Genomic DNA, 23,165 nt, shown 5'->3' on the forward strand with positions numbered 1-23,165 from the left:
GGGATATATTTTGAAAAAAAATCCCTCGTTCACTGAATGTGCTCATTACTGTGTGTATCTAGAGCCCACAAACCCACACACTGTGAAACAAGACCTCAGTCAGTTTTCTGTGTGTCACCTACGTCTGAGTCGTGAGTCGTTCTGATTCTGCTCCGCTTCTGACGTCAAGTGCAGAGACTTTAGAATGGCCCCGCCCCCTGGTCTGAGTCTGTCCAATCACAGCGCTGGACCCGTGTTTATGTGAGAGCGCAAAGACGGGGTTAAACTCAGCAAAACAGACGCAACTTGTGGTGTTTTGACTGAAGCAGGTCACAGATGTTTTTATTAAGACTCCAGAACTGTGTTCACTTGTGGTGAGGGGGAGAATATGTCCCCTTTAAAGTGTCCTACATTGTATCCTCCGCCCTGTTCTTAGACATTTCCTATAAAACAACCTGACGTCTTCTGAAAAGGAGATGAAACAACTGGGTGCACAGAAATGTACGGACGGGTGAGTACGTGTTAAAGAGTCTTATCCTCACCGAGCCAGTCGTTGAACTTCTTGACCTCGCTGGGCAGGCCGAGCTCAGTGAAGTCTCCAGCGTGAAGTAAAACGTCACCGTACGGCATCTGAATGGAGTCTGTGCGCGAGTGGGTGTCTGAGATGCACACAAAGCGAGTGTAGCCTGGGGGCTTAGGGGTGTCATGGGGCAGAGGATCAACCCTGAGAGAGAGAGAGAGAGAGAGAGAGAGAGAGAGAGAGACAGAGAGGAAGAAGAAGGAAGAGAGATTGGGAAGAATAAGAGTTAGATGGGGTTCTCTTGAGGCTGGAGGAGCTGCAAAGGCAGCAGCTTGTCTCTAGGGGAGAGGGGGAGACTTTTGAATAACAGTGGCCCACTTTAGAGCAACTGCTGCTGGGTCAGCCTACCTGCGCCACACACAGAGACACAGACACACACACACACACACACACACCAATATTAAAAGATGGAAAATAATGAAAGGTAAATGCTCACTGGGCCCATTCCTGATCTCACGCGGTCTGAACGTGGCAATGTTCTTGATCCCAACCCTCAATAGATACTTATAAGGTGTTTTAGTGTTAGTGCTCTTCTGAGTTATAACACGTTTAGAACTGTAACTGCACATGACCCACATTAGCATTAACCACTATAACAGTGTAACATTGTAAAAGGGTAAAGCAGAGTTCATCACAATCTTACACACTTACAAACCCCATTTCCGCCTGCACAATGTAAATAAAAACAATGCAAATCTGTTAAACCCTGTATTTAAATGCACTGAGAAAATGCACTGTAAGAAGAATCATTTTATTAACCACTGTGCTGCACTCAGAGGAATTTGTTCTCCGCATTTAACCCAATCCGTGCAGTGAAACACACATTCACAAACACTAGCGAACACGAGGGGGCAGTGAGCGGTGGGCAGCCCTAGCCACGGCGCCCGGGAAGCAGCTGGGGGTTAGGTGCCTTGCTCAAGGACACTTCAGTCATGACCTGCCGGCTCTGGGGATCCAGGCACGTATAAAGCCTAGTCTACGCAGCATTGTGAATGGTAATATTCCATTGAAAGGAGGATATAGACCAGGACTAAGCTTAATCACTGTCTGGAAAACCAGCACATAATGTCTTTCATACTATGGGGCGATGGTGTTGTAATCCATGCAGAATGTGGAATGACACATTCATTCATTCATTGTCTACCTGGAATCATTGGGCGCAAGGTGGGGATACATCCTGGAGGGGGCGCCAGTCCTTCACAGGGCAACACACACATACATTCACTCACACACTCACACCTACAGACACTTTCTTATTTAAATAAACCATGTCTGGATGGCACCATGTTGCTCCAAAACCTGTGTATATTATTCAGCATTAACGGTGCCTTCACAGATGAACGGTGCCTTCACCTTCAAAGATGCTGGCTTTTAAACTGCGCACTTCTAACAACACGGATGGTCCCTCTCCTCTTTAGCCCAGAGGATGCAGCATCCATCATTTCCAAAAAGAATTTCATATTCTGATTCGTCGAACCACAGGAGCTCAGAGAAGGAGGCTGTGTCTCTGGATCCGGTTTCTATATGGTTTCTTGCATCTTTACTTCTGAAAGTCTCTCTGAGATTCTCTTTTTTTTTTAAATTCAATCATGTCACTGACCTGTTGCCAATTCATTTATTTATTTTGTTGTAGCATTGCAAACCCTTACCAGGCTTTTGTTCCCTGTCCCATCAGTAGTGTAACATTTTACCGGAATTAAATTCAGAACAAGCAAATATTAAATAAAAAATAAAATATATATATATATATATATATATATACTTCATCAGTTTAAACTGTTTAAATGTCTTTGTAGTGTCCTTCGTACTGGAAAATTAAAAATAAAGTTTACATGATTTGCACATCATTGCATTCTATTTATATTTACATTCTGCATCAAACTTTACTGGAAATGAGTTCTGTATTAGGATTGAGGTAAAACAGACTTAAATGATACGGACCTAAAATGCTAAAATGCCTGCTGACAAACACACACACACACACGCACACTTTCAAAAACACAGCTAGAAATACACTAATGGCCCTGAATAAAGAACACGTTGAAGTTGTTTCAGGAGAGAGACCAGAGCTGAAGAGTGTGTAGAGAATGTGTTGATGGTGTTTCTAATCAATGTCACGATTGAGATTTAAATTGTTATTCTTTTCTCTAAATGAATGTCCAAGTCTGAGTTTATAACCAAGACCAAGATCATCCATGTGTAAATCAGAGCGTCTGACGGTCAGTTTTGGTTGTTGTGATGTTCACAGCACAGTGTCCTTCTGCCTCTGACTGGTCTAACTCTAGCTTTTTGAATCTGAACATCCCCTTTTAAAACCTGAATTGATCTTGATAACGCAGGCTGGAATGAACCCTGCGGCTCCTGAGACTTGGGGTTTGCACTCTTTTCTCAACAATTTCCGTATAAACCCTTACAGATAGATGAATGGATAGACACCTCAGGTAGGGTTGGGCGGTAATACCGTATACGGCGGTATTTAAAAATGTGGATGGTATCTCAAAATGAGGGCGGTATTTATGGTGTGTGTGGTGCGTCAGATTTCTGTTCTGTCTCTTTAAGAATGCAGCTAAAATGTTAATGTGCATTTAAGAGAGCCACAGGGAGGGGGCGCTGTGAGAGCTCAATGACTGCTGATGTCATGGTCTGAAAACGTGGTGGAGGGGATGCAAGCTCAGTAGCCCACCGCAGTGTTTAGCGCTGAGTTTGGGTTAAAAGAGAGAGGAAGAAAGCTGTGCTTTGTGCTCACAGGTATATGGCTTTATTCCCTAAATATGTGTGTTTTGAGCCTGAGTTCACTGTAACATCTGCTGTGGTGTGCTAAACCACAAGTGCCTGTTAGCGCCAGCTCTGCTTCTAAACAGTGTACACCATCGTATTTCACTTATTTTCGAATGTTTCTGTTCCTCCAGCAGCAGTCACTGAAATTTGCTCTCTCTCAGAAATGGGTTTTTATCGTCAACACGTGTGTCGGTGTGTACTGTCGGGCTGTGTTTATCTAAATCACTCGACGTTGGGCTGACAGGGATAAGGCTCAGCGCAGCCTGACGGAGCACCCAATCCCCATGGTAATACCGCATACCGCAATGATATTTTGAGACGGTGTGATTTGAGACGAAGTGTAAACACAGACACATTAAACAAGGTAAACACACTAAACACTAATCACAACTTACACACATTATACAGTAAACATGAGCCCGTACTACGCTCCACACACACCACATACAGTAAACACACACTAACCACTAACACAATGAGACAATGTGCGATTATAAACTAATGAATGTGACCATGATACGCTAACATCAATAAAACAAAGTGAAATGCCTGTTAATAAAACTTTAATTAAATCTCACTCACTGAGCAGAGCATGGAAATGTAATGTTCCAAGCAGAACAATAATAATAGTAATAATCATAATAATAATAATGATGATGATGATAATAGCCCACATTCCTCAGGCATAATAGAGTTTACATGTGTGTTTATGATGAAATGAGGACATAGTAAAATCAAGAAACAAAGAAGCGAGCGCATAAGAGACGTGTACAATTCTACAGATCTGACGAGAGCATCAACAACGAGGAGCAGATCCACAGCACCGCGGCTGTGACAGAACCTCTCATCAGCCGGACCACACCGTGAAACGTACACAAAGACGTTTTGAAATGAGAGCTGCACTCCTGATTGTGTGTGTGTGTGTGAGAAAGTCTTACATGTGAACATGGGGTGGTTGGAAGCGTCCCTGGTTGATGTTGTAGAAGGTGAAGGCCTGAGTGGGGTTGGCGCTGTACTCGTCCACCTCCACCACTCCTCTGCCTCCTCTCTGAGTCTGCTGCTGCTGCTGCTGCCGCCGCGCAGCCATGATCTCCGACAGAGTGAAAGCCATGGCAGCACACATACACACACACTCACACACACACACACGCACAAGGAAACACTCTCTCAGGTCCTGGGCTGTGTGTAAGGCTGTGTGTAGAGTGAAGCTGGGACTCAAAGAGAAGCTGCCGGTCAGTTCGGGGTCTTAGTGGTTGCCCCTGTGCACGGCCTCTCTGCTGGGACAGTGGACCACCATGATGACCTGCTCCTATCCGACTGGGAGAAACACCACACCTGGAAGACAGCACGGTTATGCACATTGTGAGAAGAAAAGAGAGAAAAGAGGACAGAGCTCTACACACACTCAGAGACACAAGGAACAACGGCACTGTTCTTTAAAGTGCATCCTGACATCCCACACAAGGCCATGGTAACCAAACGGATCCGGTTTCTTTATGTGCAACAATAGAGTTCCCACACTTCCCCAACGATGGCTGAGGACGCACAAAGGTAGAGAAAATTGCCCAAGAGACGAACAGAAAACGTAATGCTGTTCTCAGAGCGCACCCCCATTTCAGCACAGAGACAAACATCCTTCCCTTCTCACGCCGTTCTCACGCGGAACACTGGACAGACGGAGGGACGGAGATGTGCCGAGAAATGTAACAACTACAGCAGCGTCTGAGAAGGGAACTCACGCAGTTTTTAATAAATTCTTAAGTGAATATTTTAAATTCAATTTATTTCAACATTTTCAAACTGTTCCATTTAAAATTTACAAAAATTAAATTAATGTGTACGTTTTATTCGAACACTTCCAGGTTTAAAGTGTTTTATTTTTCACAGCACAGGACAGAAATTATTTCATATTTCTCCAAAATGTAAAGATTTTATTCTGGGATCCAACGGACTGTGCTGCTGTAATCATTGACTAAATTATTGTATCCAATGTTTATTTATTAATTTTATACTTAATCACTGCAGTGTTGAATCACCAGCCAGCATTAACACACACACACCATGCAGGTTTCTGTGCATTGTGAGGACCACATTGAATTGTATGCATTTAATGGACACTTACCATAAACTTATACTTAACTAATACTGCCCTCACCTTAACCCCCACCCTGACTCTAACCTTAACCCCCACCCTGACTCTAACCATAGATGATACTGCCCTCACCTTAAAACTTGTCTTTGCATTAAAATGTAGTCCTCACAAGAAAGACAATCACCACAATGCAAGTGTTTAAACAGAATTGGTCCCCACAATGTGAGTAAAACCCAAGTCCACTGCTGTGTGTGTGTGTGTGTGTGTGTGTGTGTGTGTGTGTGTGTTACGGTAGCCAGGTTATACCTCTAACCCAGAGACACATCATCTGTACACCTCTGCTCTGACCTCAGCCTCAGTGAAGCAGGGAATGCAGGGCATTCTGGGACTCAGTCACACTCACAACCACATACACACACTCCGTCTCTCACACTTTCTCCATCACACACTCCCTCTAACACACTCTCTGATTCTCACACTTGGTGTCATAAAGACACAAATGCACACAGCTTGTCTCTCACACTCTTCACTGTTTCTCAAATAACTCTCTCTCTCTCTCTCTCTCTCTCTCACACACACACACACACACAGTCTCTGTCTCACACACTCTCTCTGTGCCTCATACACACTCATATCCCTCTCACAAACACAGTCTAACATAGTCCCACTCTGCATCTCATACACCAAAACTGTCTCTATCAAACACACACACACACACACACACATCGTTTTACTCTGCCTCTCACACTGTGTCTCATATACAGTGTCTCTATGAAACATACATGCACACACTCTCTCACACACACAGTCTCACTCTGTCTTACACTGTGTCTCATACACACAAACGACTCTGTATGTCTTTGTCAAACTCTCTCTCTCCTTGTCTCTCTCTCTCTCACACACACACTTTCTCTATATCTCCCTCTCTCTCTGTCATACACACACACACTTCCTCTATATGTCCATCTCTCTCTCACACACACACACACTCATGCACACTTTCTCTATATGTCCCTCTCTCTCTCTCACACACACACACTTTCTCTATATCTCTCTCTCTCTCTCACACACACACACACACACACACACACACGGAGGCTGAAGGCTGAAACGGCGGGACACTGCGCTCCTGTAAAATCAGTCCGATAGAAACTCGGACACGGATCTTCTCGGTTTCGTCCGAGGATCCCTTTTCGGCGCGCCGTTCCCCGCCTGCTCTCCACCCCACTCCCTTCCCGTAGCGCGGGGTGTGTGGAGCCGGTGTCCGCGGCTCGGTGTGCCGTACCTGCGTGAGAAGAGCCAGCGGAGCCGCTCGCGTCCCGGAGCCTCGCGCGGAAGGGTCCAGACGGGGCGAAGCGCGCGCTCCACTATTTGAAGTTGAACCGAGAGGCGCGTGGAAGAAGCCCGAGGAGGGTTTGTGCGCGTGCATGCGCGAGCGTTCGTGTGTGTGTGTGCGCGCGCGGGCTGCGCTCAGACACTCCCCCTCCGTCACTCAGGGGGGGCTTCTTCTTCTTTTCTGGATCTGTCCACCTCCTCCTGATCTCCTCTCTCTCTCTCTCTCTCTCTCTCTCCTAACTAAGATGCAGGTGGTCTTGTGTTGTGTGCACACACGGCTTTTATAATCTGCATAGAAAGCATGAAACGACACTTTGCACAATGCCAATCGTTGGCTGGAAAGGGGTACCCCCCACACACACACACACACACCCCGGCACTTTGTGTGTAGCACAACTCCATTCTACAAAGTGGGACACTGTTCCTGTGATACACGCTGGAATGTCTTTTGTGATTTTGCGTTTATTCTCGTGGCTGTATGCCATCAAATCCAGTCCCAGTGTTTAGTGTTTAAAGTGCTGTCCAGAACACAGTGACCAACTATCAGTCATGCGTTCATTCAGTCATTCTATAAGCACTTCATCCTTTTCCAGGTAAAGGTGGGTCCGGAGCACCAGGTCATCACACTCACACACATACACACACACCTGTGGATAGTTTCACACACACTCAGCAAGTCACATCTGTAGGCTATATAACACATCCAATCACTCACTCACTCTCTCTCTCTCTCTCGCTCTCTCTCTCTCTCTCTCTCTCTCTCTCTCACACACACACACCTGTTTCACACATTCACCCACTCACACCTGTGGGCTATATAACACACCCAATCACTCACCCTCTCTCTCTCTCTCTCTCACACACACACACACACACACACACACCTGTTTCACACATTCACCTAGTCACACACACCTGTGGGCTATATAATACAACCAATCACTCACCCTCTCACACACACACACACCTGTTTCACACATTCACCCAGTCACTCACAATTGTGGGCTATATAACACACCCAATCACTCACCCTCTCTCTCTCTCTCTCTCTCTCTCACACACACACACACACACACACACACACCTGTTTCACACATTCACCCAGTCACACACACCTGTGGGCTATATAATACACCCAATCACTCACCCTCTCACACACACACACACCTGTTTCACACATTCACCCAGTCACTCACAGCTGTGGGCTATATAACACACCCAATCACTCACCCTCTCTCTCACACACACACACCTGTTTCACACATTCACCCAGTCACTCACACTTGTGGGCTATATAATACACCCAGTCACTCACCCTCTCACACACACACACACCTGTTTCACACATTCACCCAGTCACTCACAGCTGTGGGCTATATAACACACCCAATCACTCACCCTCTCTCTCACACACACACACCTGTTTCACACATTCACCCAGTCACTCACACTTGTGGGCTATATAATACACCCAGTCACTCACCCTCTCACACACACACACACCTGTTTCACACATTCACCCAGTCACTCACAGCTGTGGGCTATATAACACACCCAATCACTCACCCTCTCTCTCACACACACACACCTGTTTCACACATTCACCCAGTCACTCACACTTGTGGGCTATATAACACACCCAATCACTCACCCTCTCTCTCTCTCTCTCTCTCTCTCACACACACACACACATTCACCCAGTCACTCACACCTGTGGGCTATATAACACACCCAATCACTCACTCACTCACTCACACACACACACACACACACATTTCACACATTCACCCAGTCACTCACAGCTGTGGACAGTTTCACACACTTATCCGATAACACCCCTCTGCATAATTTGATACATTCACCCAGCCACTCAGACCTGTGAGCAATTTTACATATCCACTCAGTCACCTGGGGACAGTTTCACACATTCACCCAGTCACTCACATCTGTGGGCTAAATAACACACCCAATCACTCACTCTCTCTCTCTCTCTCTCTCTCTCTCTCTCTCACACACACACACCTGTTTCACACATTCACCCAGTCACTCACACTTGTGGGCTATATAACACACCTAATCACTCACCCTCTCTCTCTCTCTCTCTCTCTCACACACACACACACACACACACACATTCACCCAGTCACTCACACCTTTGGGCTATATAACACACCCAATCACTCACTCACTCACTCACACACACACACACACACACATTTCACACATTCACCCAGTCACTCACAGCTGTGGACAGTTACACACACTTATCCGATAACACCCCTCTGCATAATTTGATACATTCACCCAGCCACTCAGACCTGTGAGCAATTTTACATATCCACTCAGTCACCTGGGGACAGTTTCACACATTCACCCAGTCACTCACACCCGTGGACAGTCCGCCAGTGACTCTGTGACCCGAGGAGTGTATCCCACCCAGGACCCCTGGATATTTGTTGATCCATGACCTGTCCTCGTGTAAAGACTCTTACTGTGGACCCAAGCTGCTGAGTCCTTCCAGCACTTTCTCTAAGGAGACTGACTTGTGAAGGATAAACCCACACTTGGAAACTCGCTCATCTTGTTGGTGCACACTGCACCCTTGTGGCCACTCTTATGAATTACAGGTATTACTTAAAGGTAAATTGACTGTTGTTCCCACTGTGGACACGTGGTGGCGACAGATTAAAAATTAGTCTTAGGCCAAATAATATAATTAGCAGTGGATAGCTTTGGTTAGCAGGTTGTGCCCACCCCTGCGCCCCCACCCACTCCCACCCCCAACACACACACACACACAGAAGTGACAGACACATGGAAGTTTGTATGATTTATTATTAAAATGAGATCTTAACAAGATGTTCTTTCTTCTCGTGAACACACGTCCAGGGCGCTGCGTTCAGTCTGTTGTTGAACTGTTCTCATTAACACGGCAGTACACTAATGAAAGCAGAAATACATCCAGACCTCCGTAAGAGTCTCGTACGCGCTTTGCAGGACAACACAATGAACAGACATGGCACTGCCTCCCTCCGCCTCAGTTCCACTCCTTCTGCCACGGTACATTTTAACTTAATCATCTAACAAAGAGCGAAACATTTGTACATCATTTACACATTGGTAATTTTAAAGCTTACAAAGCCTCACCAGCAGCAATCTGAGCCGTTCTCTCCGTCTAAAGGCCAGTCGGGGTCCTCGAGTGTTCGAGGGAGCAGGGTGTGAAAGAGAGGGGATGCGTGTGATTACCTATCAGTGTAGAGCAGTAGCAATGGTTCTAAGTTGTAATCCTGGAGTGTAGCACAGTCTTGTGGTGAGGCTTCTGAACTGACCGTTTGCAAAACGTTTGACACTCCCTCGGCCAATCACAGCCGTGAAGAGATGGAAACAATACAATAGGACAACGGGAAACAAACCTGCAGCGAGAACGCAATTACTTTAATTCGTGAAGTTGGTAAAAAACAACACAAAGACAGATGGCTATGCTAGATCCTGTCGGCTATGCTAAGCTAAACTTCACTCGTGCAGAGCTGAAATCCCCCTGTTCTCCTTGCATATAGCATTAATCTGATGTGAAAGGGTGAATTAGGAAGGGACATATGATTTGCCAAAAAGTGCCCGTAAACCTTGGCCACGACCGCCACTGGACACTACACAGTCTGAGCTAAAAGTGTGCTAGGCATAGCAACATTAGCTAAGGGAGGTAAGCCTTTTGCATATGGTCAAGTAGCTGAGCTGGTTGTTTCTTGTGTCTTAGAGCAAGGAAAATCTGTGCAGAGAGAGCTGGGGTATTCCAGGATGGGGTCTGGAAATCTCTTAACTCTTCTCCAGTACTGTGGAAGTGTTCTGGAAAAGGGCAATTCAGCAAAGCATTAACAGCCAGAGATATAAAACGAATCCTCTGTGTGTGTGCCTGAGTATGGACGTAAGTTCGAGCTACTCTCGGTTTTAGGTTTATTTCTATGAATAAAAACTGAGGTTACCGCAAAGCAGCCTTTTTTCCGATGCCGGACCAACTGAGACTAACACACTCCAGGATGTTACGGAAATAGAGAAGATACAAGGATAATAATATGAATAAGTGCTTATAGGAAGCAGCTTTAAAGTGGAAGCTCACCTCTCCTGTCAGGCCCAACCAACAGCACAGTTTATACATCATCCATCATAGCTATGTTCATGTTACCTCTCTAGGCATGAACTCATAAGGTGTGTATTCCCCAAGCCACTGTCTGATCTTAAACACATGGTCCTCTGGCGTCTAACAAGTTAACGCCGCTAATTCTCAAAGCCTAGTTTAACTCTTAGAAAGACACCATTACAATCTGTGACTGCTGTAGCAATCCTGACTTTTGACATACTCTGCCATGCACATTTTAAACAATTCATTCATTCACTCACTCACTCATTCACCTGTCTTCTGTAGCTGCTTCACACTGATCAGTGTCCAATGGGACAGGAGCCGACCCGGAATCACTGAGGTCAAGGCTGTGGACAGTTTCACACACTCACCCTGTCACTCACACACTCACCCGGTCAATCACACAATCAATCACACACCCACCCAGTCACTCACACAGTCGATCACGCATTCACCCAGTCACTCACACACCCACCCAGTCACTCACACAGTCGATCACGCATTCACCCAGTCACTCACACACCCACCCAGTCACTCACACAGTCGATCACGCATTCACCCAGTCACTCACACACCCACCCAGTCACTCATACACTCAACCAGTCACTCATACACTCACCCAGTCACACACACGGTCGATCACACATTCACACGGTCGATCACACATTCACCCAGTCACTCACACACTCACCCAGTCACTCACACACCCACCCAGTCACTCATACACTCACCCAGTCACACACACGGTCGATCACACATTCACACGGTCGATCACACATTCACCCAGTCACTCACACACTCACCCAGTCACTCACACACCCACCCAGTCACTCATACACTCACCCAGTCACTCATACACTCACCCAGTCACCCACACAGTCACCCAGCCAATCACACACCCACCCAGTCACCCGCACAGTCACCCAGCCAATCACACACTCACCCAGCCAATCACACACCCACCCAGTCACTCATACACTCACCCAGTCACTCATACACTCACCAGCACAGTCACCCAGCCAATCACACACTCACCCAGTCACTCATGCACTCACCCAGTCACTCGTACACTCACCCAGTCACTCGTACACTCACCCAGTCACCCAGTCACTCACACTGTCACCCAGCCAACCACACACTCACCCAGTCACTCACACACTCACTCACCCAGTCACTCACACATCACACCTGTCACTAAAATGTTCACAGACATTAAAAACCAATTGCTGATCACTGGACATCACTGACTGATACGATACATGGAGGTGTACATTTGATTTTACTGCATGTAGGGGGCAGTGTTGTAAAGTGTCATAAGAAAATCACAGAAGAAGAGAAGATTCAGCTTTTCATATGGTAAACTATACTTATTCAACAATGACCGTCATATACAAGTATCCCACTGACCTGACCATGGCTAGACCTGTGAATACTAACCAGAGCACACTCTCTGTGAGGACCTAGCCATTTTAGACCAAATCAGAAGCCAATATTCTCCCACCGCACAACCAAAACACCACACACACACACACACACACACACACAACCTCCCTCATGTAAAACACCTGCATTTTGTGCACTCATCAGTGTCCACACATATATGTATATCACAACTGGATCTTTCCTCTGCTAATCTAAAAGCAAAGACACCTTCATGTACCACCTCCATCACTTCAAACTCTACAATGAGATTTAAGCTGGTGCATAGCAAAATGTGTTTTTTTTCACAAGGGAACCCAGTGGTCTGCATTTGCTACCACCGTTCCAGCCCCACCATATTCTGGGACCCTCCTGGTGGTGGACAACCGTAAACCTCTCACTTGAGGGAGAACGCAGCCTTGCCTTTAGAAAGGGGACAATCCCTGCAACCCCAAGGAACCCAGGGTGAACACATCCTTAAGCAGTGGACAATCCTTGCACCCTGAGGAACCCGTAAGCACAGTCTCGAAAGACAACTCACCAGAGGTGAAGTTATGTAATAACATAATTTTGGGAGTAGGACCACGCCCGAACTCCTCCTCTCAGCCCTATATATACCCTGCAAATTCACGTAATTTCCGCGTCAGACAAACTCGCCTCATTTAGTTCAGGAGACGGATCTCAACTGCTTCACAACGTCAGCTCGCTCCTCCGCGCTGGGTCATTCCTGCTGTTCCCCCTATTCAGAGCCGTGTTCGGCCTTTATCAAGCCTCCTGTTTTAAACTCACTCCCGCCTCCACCCTTTTCTCATATTCATTTATCCAACGGGCCCTGTGAAGGACTGGCGTCCCCTCCAGGGTGTATTCCCGCCTTGCGCCCGATGATTCCAGGTAGGCTCTGGACCCCCCGCGACCCTAAATTGGATAAGCGGTTACAGATAATGGATGGATGGATTTATCCAACGGGGGTTCTGGCTTCATTCACATTCATAAGCCGCCCTGAACTCTTCCCCAAAAGACTTCTGAGTTCACCTCCCCGTTTCAGCCTCTACGGGCGTGGTCCGTACTAGCAAAATCATATATGAACTGGGATTTTCCCAGGATCCTGGACGGATGGCTTACCAGTTTCAAATACCATTTCTGCTAATCTGAAAGTTGTCTCTGAAGATACATTTGAATGCCTCAGGGTGTCATTGCTTTTCTACACAGCGTCTTCACTCTGGGTTCCACAAGATGCTCCTCCAGGTTGGTCATCGACAGGAGAGTCCCAGTTTCCAGTTTTGGGGTTCCTCTGAGTCTGGGTTGGATCCGTGGTAGTGAAAGTTGCCCAGCGGCCATCCCTTGACACGTTTAGAATATAATGAGCAGACTCTGTCTTTAATACACCTTAATCTGCCCTCTCTTTAGTCAGTGGACCAGCATTCACTCGCATGTCCAGAGCATGACTGACACTACAGGAAATGAACCTGGATCTGTATTGGCAGGATCTTGTGAGAGTAACCAACCTACTCTGGTTATCTCGCTCAATAGCTGTCACGGGGGGAACCACTCATCCGCTTGCACTTCCACACATCCTCTGGTGGAACTCTAAAACTCGGAAAGTTGAAGACTCCCTTGGTGAGGAGAGTCTCCAATGTGAAGGAACAGGATGCACTTTCCCTTTAGCGAGGGGATGCCTATATCTTCAGAAATATAGCGCATGTGATGAACTGCCTGAAAGGTAGCTGTTTTTAGTAAATTCATACATAGCATTCGGTTTATGGCGCAGTGCTAATCAGTGATGTTCCTCCCTGCCTGTTGGCTGGTAACCAATTAGAATCATTCTTCATCAAAAGCATCTTCAATGATGCTCTATATGCTGCTTTTTTATTAGATGACTCCTACTCGACTCGGTTCAGCACATTTTCTTAGTCCCTGGTCACTTTTCCTTAAGCAAAGCTCCCCCTGTGAAATGTGGCAGATGACGTCATAAAACCCCGTCTTTTAACTGGGTACTGGGTATTGCTTTTGTGGTTTGGGACTGAACACAGCTCCATGCCCAAGTTCTCACAGATCTGTAGGGTTTTTTCTGTTCCTTGTTGCACCTCCAGCTCTTGCTGGGCTTTTTCGTGAACAACCAATTCAAGGAGGATTTGAACCTCTTCACACAACCATGACTTGATTTACAAGCTGCAGTGTTTGTGCTGAAGGGCTTCATTTTGTGGTGATTGACAAGTCTCTGTACAGTCAGAACTCTGCAAGGTTTATGCATCACGGCTTGCCTACAAGCATGCAAGGAATAAAAAAGTACCCGGTTCCTGGTACTAGAATAGCCTAACGGAAAAAGCAAAAGAGTAGAGTAGAGCCGTGCAGAGCCAAGTCGAGTCGAGTAGGGACCATGCAGTGGAAAAGCACCATAACTGAGCAAACTCGGTTCCTCAAGGTTCCCACCTGTTCCTCCAGGTCTGAGTTTCCTTTGCCATGGGAGGTAGCGCAAGCAGAAACCAGCTGTCACCCCGTGACAGTAACTACCGACTTTAAACAAAGTGAATGTTCATACGGCAATGGATTCTATCAACAGTCCTCTGTGTGAAGGCAGTCCAGCAGAGATGAACCTATGACAAACAATGTGTAAAACTGCATGAAGGTCTTTTCAACCAGGCGTGACTCTTGTTGTTGATCCCTTTTTAAATTCCCGTTTCAGTCAGGAGAGAGGAGTGATTGGGACAGCTCTCATTTCTACAACCAATGTAAAACATCTTTATACAACACACACGTAAGAAAACAAAAGTAACGTAGATTTTTCTTTCCTATAGTTTACAATATAAAACTCAAGTGCAATTAAAGTTCCAAATATTAGTTACAAAACATACATGTAACTCTAAAGTAACCTCTCTGTTACCAGCAGGTAGTCTTTTACTTGTTATTTAGTTCCTTTCAAATCTATTTCTCTTGCTCAGACACCGTCACAGTCACAGTCCACAGGGCTGTGGATGAAGTGACTCTGTTCTCCATGTTGAACTGGTTCAGAAAGAAATTTTAAGTGCACGGTTCACTCCAAATAGCAATGCTGTGCACATCTGGGGCCAGAAATCACTTACAGTTTTTTTTTCAAATAGCATTTTATATATATCCATGTGTGTGTGCGTGTGTGTAAGGAGGTACCCCTGCACAGCACAGGCTCGCACATGCTCAGTAAAAACACACACATAGATATACATACCCCTGCCCACATACATACATACATACATATACAAATATATAGATATGAAACATCCAGGGAGTGGGTCTCTGCAAGTTGTAGCACTTATAAATATCTCAAAGCATTAAAAAAATAAAATAAAATCAAGGGAACAAAAAAAATCACAGAAAGGCAAAAACACGGACAACGGAAGTCGAGAGGAGACTCCAAGTGAGAGGTAGGAGAAAGGCCAGACCTCCGTTTTCTGTGGTACCGAGGCATTCTGGGATCAAGCGAGCGAGCTGAAATATGTCGGAATAACAACAAGAAATATAAAAACCAAAGACAAAAAGAAGAGCACTGCAGACTGAAGGCGTTTGAGGAGAGAGAGGGAGGAAGGTAAAGTGGGTCGGGGACACGAGAGCTCCGGGTATTTATTTGTACGGCCGTAGGAACCTGGTCACTTTGGAGCGTAGCAGCTTAATAAAAGAGCGTGGGAACATCTCTTTGGACTCTTGAACTGTGTATTTGAAATAGTTGTGAGGGTGAGCCAGGACATCGAACAGAGCCTTGATCAGCTTCTTGTCCTGAAAAACAAGAGGGGAACACACCCTTGCAGCCATGTTTGTCCAGATAGATCAACATAAAACAGTCCTAATTCTGAGTTTACCGTCTGAAATCACCTAAACACCATGCCACAACAGTTCTGGGTGTGTCCCCACTGTGCACTCAACACTAATGCTGCAGTATGTAGTGTAGTTTAGTTCAAGGTGGGAATACACCCTGGAGGGAGCGCCAGTCCTTCACAGGGCAACACACACACATTCACACCTTTGGAAACATTTGAGTCGCCAGTCCACCTACCAACGTGTGCTTTTGGAGCGTGGGAGGAAACCGGAGCTCCCGGAGGAAACCCACACAGACACAGAGAGAACACACCACACTCCTCACAGACAGTCGCCTGGAGGAAACCCACACAGACACAGAGAGAACACACCACGCTCCTCACAGACAGTCACCCGGAGGAAACCCACGCAGACACAGGGAGAACACACCACACTCCTCACAGACAGTCACCCGGAGGAAACCCACGCAGACACAGGGAGAACACACCACACTTGTCACAGACAGTCACCCGGAGGAAACCCACGCAGACACAGGGAGAACACACCACACTTGTCACAGACAGTCGCCCAGAGGAAACCCACGCAGACACAGGGAGAACACACCACACTCCTCACAGACAGTCACCCGGAGGAAACCCACGCAGACACAGGGAGAACACACCACACTCCTCACAGACAGTCACCCGGAGGAAACTCACGCAGACACAGGGAGAACACACCACACTCCTCACAGACTGTCACCCGGAGGAAACCCACGCAGACACAGGGAGAACACACCACACTCGTCACAGACAGTCGCCCAGAGGAAACCCACGCAGACACAGGGAGAACACACCACACTCCTCACAGACAGTCACCCGGAGGAAACCCACGCAGACACAGGGAGAACACACCACACTCCTCACAGACTGTCACCCGGAGGAAACCCACACAGACACAGGTAGAACACACCACACTCCTCACAGACAGTCACCCGGAGGAAACCCACACAGACACAGGGAGAACACACGACACTCGTCACAGACAGTGACACAAGGAGAGGATCCCACCCAGGACCCCAAGACCCTGCAGCTGTGTGGCATTAGTTTGTATATCACCACCACCGTGACAGTTCTATGAATTAATCTTAGAAAATTTCATTCTGAATCATAAGTCTCTGCCGCTCCTGAGACTAGTCTTTACATTCTGGAAAAAAACAGCACTGACGATAAATGACACCAGCATCATATCTCACTTTTAAGATCTCCTGGTGGTTCTCTGATGCGTAGAGACGACCGTCTCGAACTATATCCTCTATGAGCTGCTGGTAGTCCTCTGTAAAACAAAAAAACACATACCCACGTCATTTCATCCCCCGCAACCCAAACCCTGAGGTCTGCTTGTCCGAGGCTGAGGGTGAGGACACCACCGAGGACGTACCATCGTAGGTGACGTAGGGCACCTGAAAGCCCTTTCCACTGTTGCCCTCATTGGACTTGAACTGAATCCAGAGCTTACGCGAGCGGGAGGTGAAGGCGATTGGTCGCTCGTACGTCTGACACGTCTCATAGGTGGTTATTGAAGTGGGCTGGGCTAATGAGGCAAAGGGAGGAGGCCAGTGAGTGACCGTCATGAAACTGACACTTAATCAACATTAGAACTGGACTAAGCTCTGTGAAAAACCTACAGCTCTTCCGCATGACAAGCACATCCCCACACTCGTCTTCAATGGGGAGGAAGATCTCAGGCACCACAATGAGGATGCGCCTCTTGTTGGGGGGGTTGATGGTCCACACACAGTCCACGTTCGATGGGTAATCTCCAGGGTAGTTGGGCGACTCGATGTAGCCCATAAAATCCCCCAGCTCTCCACCACACACTTGGTCTGAAAGTTAAAAACAGGGTCTGTGGATTTCAGGAAAACACATCGCTATTTGAATTCATACGTGTGATTTAACGCTTAAGCTATGAACTCATTTTGCTGTTGTTGTTGAACATTTAGCGCATCCTTTTCAGCCTGTAACAGAGTCCTCTCCTCATTCACAGGGTCCTGGACTGGGGCACTGTTTTGGGGCACTCTGAGGACAAGCGATGTCAACACTTAGGATTGTATTAATTAAGGATTGTGCAGATCTTCAGTGCTCACTAAAATGTAATGACTCTGTATTTTAACACTTACGTAAACACAGCTTTAGTCATTTGTGGTTATTGTTGTTGTTGTATGTGAACAAATTAATAAGAACGGTCATTTTCCACCTCAGGACGCCCCATTTTTTGGCACAGTGTTTCAGGGCGGTTCCTAAACTTTGTATAAACATGGGCCACAGTGAAAGAGTATTTTGTTATTTCTCAGTCTTATAAAAGATGGCTATTTTGGACAAGGACATCTCCATTTTATGTCACATGGACCTACAATGAGTTTTTACAGACTAGTGTAAGTCAGGTCGGGCTGACCCAATAAGGAACGTCACTGGACGTCTCTGCTCTGTCTGTGCTCACTAGGCACACGCTTGACTCTCCAAAATGGCAACACACTTCTATGTCGTGGAACCAAACATGGCATTGCCTTACTCTTGCAGTGAGAGACGTTTGTGGCACCATCGAAGTCAGTGGTGGTATTTCCGGGACAGGTGATGCAGTAGTTCTGCCCAAACTCGGACTGGTAGGTGCCGGCAGGGCAGCGGATGCAGCGGTGAGTGCTGGAGTTGTAGTAGTGTCCTGAGGCACAGTGTACTAAACAGAAACAACAACACAGCTAGAAAACCTGCATGGTGTCATATGGTGAAAGGTGAGATGTGGTTTCTGAGCTGTGATACCTTTGGCTTCACAGTCTCTGAACGAGGTGCTTCCAGAATGTTTGGTCATGATTCCTCCTCCGCAGGGAAAGCAGAGCACGCGTCCCGGCTCGGGTTGGAAGGTGCCCATGGGGCACGGCAGACATGGGCGGAAGCCATCAACAGAGAAAAGACCGGCGGGGCACTGACCTACAACCAAACATGTAAAATCCAGACCTGTAGTCTTTTTAACCCTTTATAGCACATGATTATTTTATATCCTCGCTGTCCAATACAAAATGTATCTACAGGAGATAATATATATATATATATGCAGGAAAGTGGTTTAAGAAACACGGGTCGACTACCCTCAGGGCTTTAGAGACTGACTGTGGTAAAAGAAATATCTTTAAAAGAAAGGAATGTTGACGTATCACGCGTCTCTTGTTGTCAGTCTCTCTAAGAGAGTCTCTTGAGAGACTCTGGTATCTTTTGCCATTTAACGTGGCCAAAAAATGCCTACTACACGCAAAAACGACCAATCACATGTCTGCTATTTTGGCATGACATATAGAAGGAGGAGATTCACTTTGGACCAATACCAGAGCCAATAGAAAACAATACACAGAAGTGCTTACACGCAGACGTACAGAAAGCCAATCAGAATGCAACAGGATAGTTGAATGTATCTGATTTGTGGCTGAGACTAACGCGTCAATAACACTGGCTCTGTGGCAGACCTGACATCATGAAAGCCAAATATAGCCCCTCCCACTAAAATCAGACAGAAGAAATTGGGAAGAAAAAACATTTAAAAAAATCTCTCAAAAGCTGCAGAAGGTTAGAAGACACGCTTGAAAACGAACAGAGAGTGGCTTTAATTGTTCTAACTGCTTTGAGAGCAGGTGTGACCCCACATGTAAACCCGACAACGAGTTCCAGTCCACAAGGGTGCGCCAGAGTACCTAAGATGATCAGTTCTAAATGCTACCAGCTGCTCTGAGCTCAGAGCTGTTCACTTTCCCTTCCTCTCACACTCCCGTGAGCCTCTGTGTTTAAAGATCAACACGAAACCAGGGTCTCAATATTGATCCTGATTTTAATATTATTGATGAAGTTCGAGGACCTGCAGGGGGTTGGAGATGGTGCTGCGATAAACAGTGTGTGCTATTATCATTACAAAGCCGTTTATTGATTCCACCCGGTCACGTGTGTCTCCACGTGTGCAAACACACCTCCACACTCCGAGACGTTCTTGGCTCCCGCTGTGCTCTGGGACTCAGAGCTAGGACAGGGCTCGCAGGACAGCTGGCCTTCCATGTCTTGATAGGTTCCTGGGGGGCACTGCACACACTGCTCCTGCTCGCCACTATAGAATGTGCCTACACTACAGCTGACTGGAAGAGAGAGACACACACAAACACACAGACACACACACAAACAGAGGACAGTCACACCCATCTGTGTGTTTGCTTGTTAAGAAAAGGCCCGAACAAATTATGGCAGTATTTTAGAATGAAGACGGTATGTGGAAATTATGAAGTGTCCAATTGCTGTTCCACGTCTGACCACTAAATGGACAGATAAACACATTCCTCGAACAGCCTGCAAGATTAATCACAGCCACACACCATAGCTGTTGACCTCCACTGCCTTTCACGGCTGTATTGTGCCGGTCATAGATTCTGTGGGCTGTTAAATAATTACCGAGTCCTAGGAGGTACAGGATGTAGAACATGAAAACAGTGAAAAAACTGAACTTATTATTAGTTCAAAGGCTAGAATCAGTCCTCTCAGTCCCTCTATTAGCGACGTTGTGGTGGCTCCTTCCAATACATCACCCTTAAGCTTGACCTACACGTTAACCCCTTGTTAAAACCTCATTCTTCCACTTGTGAAACACAGCAAAAATCAGACTCTGTCCGCTCGCATCAACACATTACACCTGTGGTGGCTCCCTGTTAAACACCACTTAAATAAACTTGCCCCTTCCTTTCTCTCAGACCTTCTTCAGCTCTATACACCCTCCCGCACCCTCGGATCTTCCCTCTTCCAGTCTTCACAGCCTGGGCTTTCTCTAGAGTCACTCCCCGTCTCTGGAACCCTCTTCCCTTCTCAAATCCAGTCTTCTTTTAGGTCCCAGTTTAAAACTCACCTATTCTCCCTTGCATTCAACCACCCAGTACCATAAATCTTCATCTTTGGGTTTTTGAAAAGGATATTATCAATGTAATGTATTATTATTATTAGGGTGGACACAGTGGTGCAGCAGGTAGTGTCTCTGTCACAGCTCCAGGGTCCTGGAGGTTGTGGGTTCGAGTCGCACACAGACAGTGACACATTCATATCCATTCCACGACCCGAGGACACACTTGAACCCAGGACCCTATGGCTCTGGAGCTGTGCAGCAGCAACGCCACCCACCACACCACCACTCTGTTCATCTGGTGATTGCATACGGCACTTTCACACACTGTTTACATCATTCTTCTGTAATATTTTGAGATGGAAGCCATGAAGCTCTCAAAATACCTACCGCACTTGTCACCAACCAGGACCTGCCCCGTGCTGCACGCCTCGGCTCCCTCGGTCTGACGGACGGCGCGCTGTGCCACCTCGTAAGCCGTGCCGGAGAACTGAATGTAGAACTGCTGCTTGTTGATGGACTTCCTCAGGGTTCGAAGGGTGTTCTGCAGCCTCTGCTTCGTCTTCTCCCGCACACAGTCCACATTACAGGACTCTGAGTGTGGAAAAATCACCCAGATACGTCCACTTTCATCACATACATTTTAATCTACTCCAGGTGGACAAACGCAAACAGGAAGTTTGACGAGGCGCACACTCGCCTACACATACCTGAGGCCTCCTCCTCCTTCATCTCCATCTCAAACTCGGCAGTGATGTGCGAGACCTCTTTGGAGGGAGACTTCCGCCCACGCCGGCGCTTTTTGGAAGACTCACACTTCAGATTCACAAACGTTACCTGGCAGTCGTCCGTGCAGGGAAACTGACCGCCTGAGGAGAGGAGCGGAGAGGACGCAGATGGTCGGGAGAGGGTGGAAGAGCGTCAGCAGCAAAAGACAGGAGAAGTTAAAGGAAAATAAGAGTCATATGAGGACAGGAGGAGGAAAGTGAAGACAATAATTCAGCAAGCTACGCGTCATGACAGCTCATTAAAACATTTCAGCCACACGTCTACGTGCTTTATTTTGGAAACCCGGAGCTTGACACGTCCCCCGGAGGGCTCACCTTGCAGGGTCTGTCTGCCCACATCTCGATGCTTCTCTTTACTGCGGGGTCTCAGGTGGCACTTGGCATCTTTGATCTTAAACCGTGCCTTCTGCTTTACAGGCTGTGCCAGCGTTTCTAAGGAACGAGAGAATTGCCGCTTGTCAAAATGTCAAATGCACATCATCACAGCGTCAAATTATTCCCAAGGATCTTGAGGATAAATAGCTGCCTGTTAGATTTAGAGTTAGATACTAAAGTATTCCAAATGTGTGAAGCACAAAAGGCGAGGAGGTGAACTAAGGACAGGCTGTGGTTGTGGTCGTCTGTGGTCAATCCTGAACCGTCTCGTTGTGCTGAGAGTGCACTTTGGGATAGGGCAATAAAGGCAAGAGTAGCTCTGGTCCAAATTGAACCACATAGGGTATTATACATGCCTCTACCTTGCTTTACTCTTCTCCTCTTCCCCCACACACACTCAAACACACATAAAGAGCATGATGTGAACTGTGAGTGAACTGTGTGTGCAGCATGTCTCCCGTGGGCCTGAGCAGGGTTTTCTGGAGTGGCTACGGTTCAGTCAAGACTGTGTATTTCACATCTGTCAGCAGGCAGACTATCACCCAGAACAGTGTCGTTTTGTCAGGTTCTGAACATTCCTCTGAGCTCTGTCCAACACCGGGAGCTGAGTATGTATCTATCTCTCTGAGCACTGTGTAAATGTCCAAAGCCTACAGACCAAAACACACTGGGACATCTAGAATTCGGCAATGGGGCGAGAGAGAGGGAAGGATATGGCACTGAGAACAGAGACTTAGCTAATCATTGTGGACGTGTGTGTGTGTGTGGGTGTGTGTGTGTGTGGGTGGTTGTGCGTGAAGTCAGGGTATTTTTCTTTATAGCCTCTTCTACCTCTACCATTTCACGAGAAATGCATTGGGCTGTCAGTCCATGACTCTTTATAAAAAATAAAAAGACCTTATTATGATATTAGTAGTAATAGCAATCCCTTGTTCAGTGCACGTAATATTAACGTGTGGATCTGGAGCCCACCAACCCACACACTGTGAAACAAGACCA

At 46.8% G+C, this 23,165-nt stretch overlaps 2 protein-coding genes across 3 annotated transcripts in view; both read right to left on the reverse strand.

Moving 5' to 3' along the window:
- Positions 1 to 501: 501 nt before the first annotated feature.
- Positions 502 to 6,843, reverse strand: mpped1 (metallophosphoesterase domain containing 1). The gene is made up of 3 exons (XM_066668897.1): positions 6,715 to 6,843; positions 4,276 to 4,672; positions 502 to 703 (listed from the first exon to the last, which is right to left on the reverse strand). The coding sequence occupies exons 2-3, from the start codon at positions 4,458 to 4,460 to the stop codon at positions 502 to 504; spliced, it is 387 nt and encodes a 128-aa protein (XP_066524994.1). The 5' UTR covers positions 4,461 to 4,672; positions 6,715 to 6,843.
- Positions 6,844 to 11,847: 5,004 nt separating this feature from the next.
- Positions 11,848 to 23,165, reverse strand: part of scube1 (signal peptide, CUB domain, EGF-like 1) — a 91,403-nt gene continuing 80,085 nt past the window's right edge. For both annotated transcript variants that reach the window (XM_066667679.1, XM_066667678.1), the window contains 10 exons: positions 22,107 to 22,223; positions 21,714 to 21,872; positions 21,394 to 21,597; positions 20,093 to 20,254; positions 18,900 to 19,067; positions 18,655 to 18,816; positions 17,771 to 17,968; positions 17,524 to 17,676; positions 17,339 to 17,418; positions 11,848 to 16,065 (listed from right to left, as the gene is read on the reverse strand). In XM_066667679.1, the coding sequence (XP_066523776.1) occupies positions 15,913 to 16,065; positions 17,339 to 17,418; positions 17,524 to 17,676; positions 17,771 to 17,968; positions 18,655 to 18,816; positions 18,900 to 19,067; positions 20,093 to 20,254; positions 21,394 to 21,597; positions 21,714 to 21,872; positions 22,107 to 22,223 (1,556 nt within the window). In that variant the 3' untranslated portion in view covers positions 11,848 to 15,912. The remainder of the gene's footprint in view (positions 16,066 to 17,338; positions 17,419 to 17,523; positions 17,677 to 17,770; positions 17,969 to 18,654; positions 18,817 to 18,899; positions 19,068 to 20,092; positions 20,255 to 21,393; positions 21,598 to 21,713; positions 21,873 to 22,106; positions 22,224 to 23,165) is intronic.

The sequence above is a fragment of the Hoplias malabaricus genome, chromosome 4 (assembly GCF_029633855.1).
Source record: "Hoplias malabaricus isolate fHopMal1 chromosome 4, fHopMal1.hap1, whole genome shotgun sequence".
Lineage (NCBI taxonomy): Eukaryota > Metazoa > Chordata > Actinopteri > Characiformes > Erythrinidae > Hoplias > Hoplias malabaricus.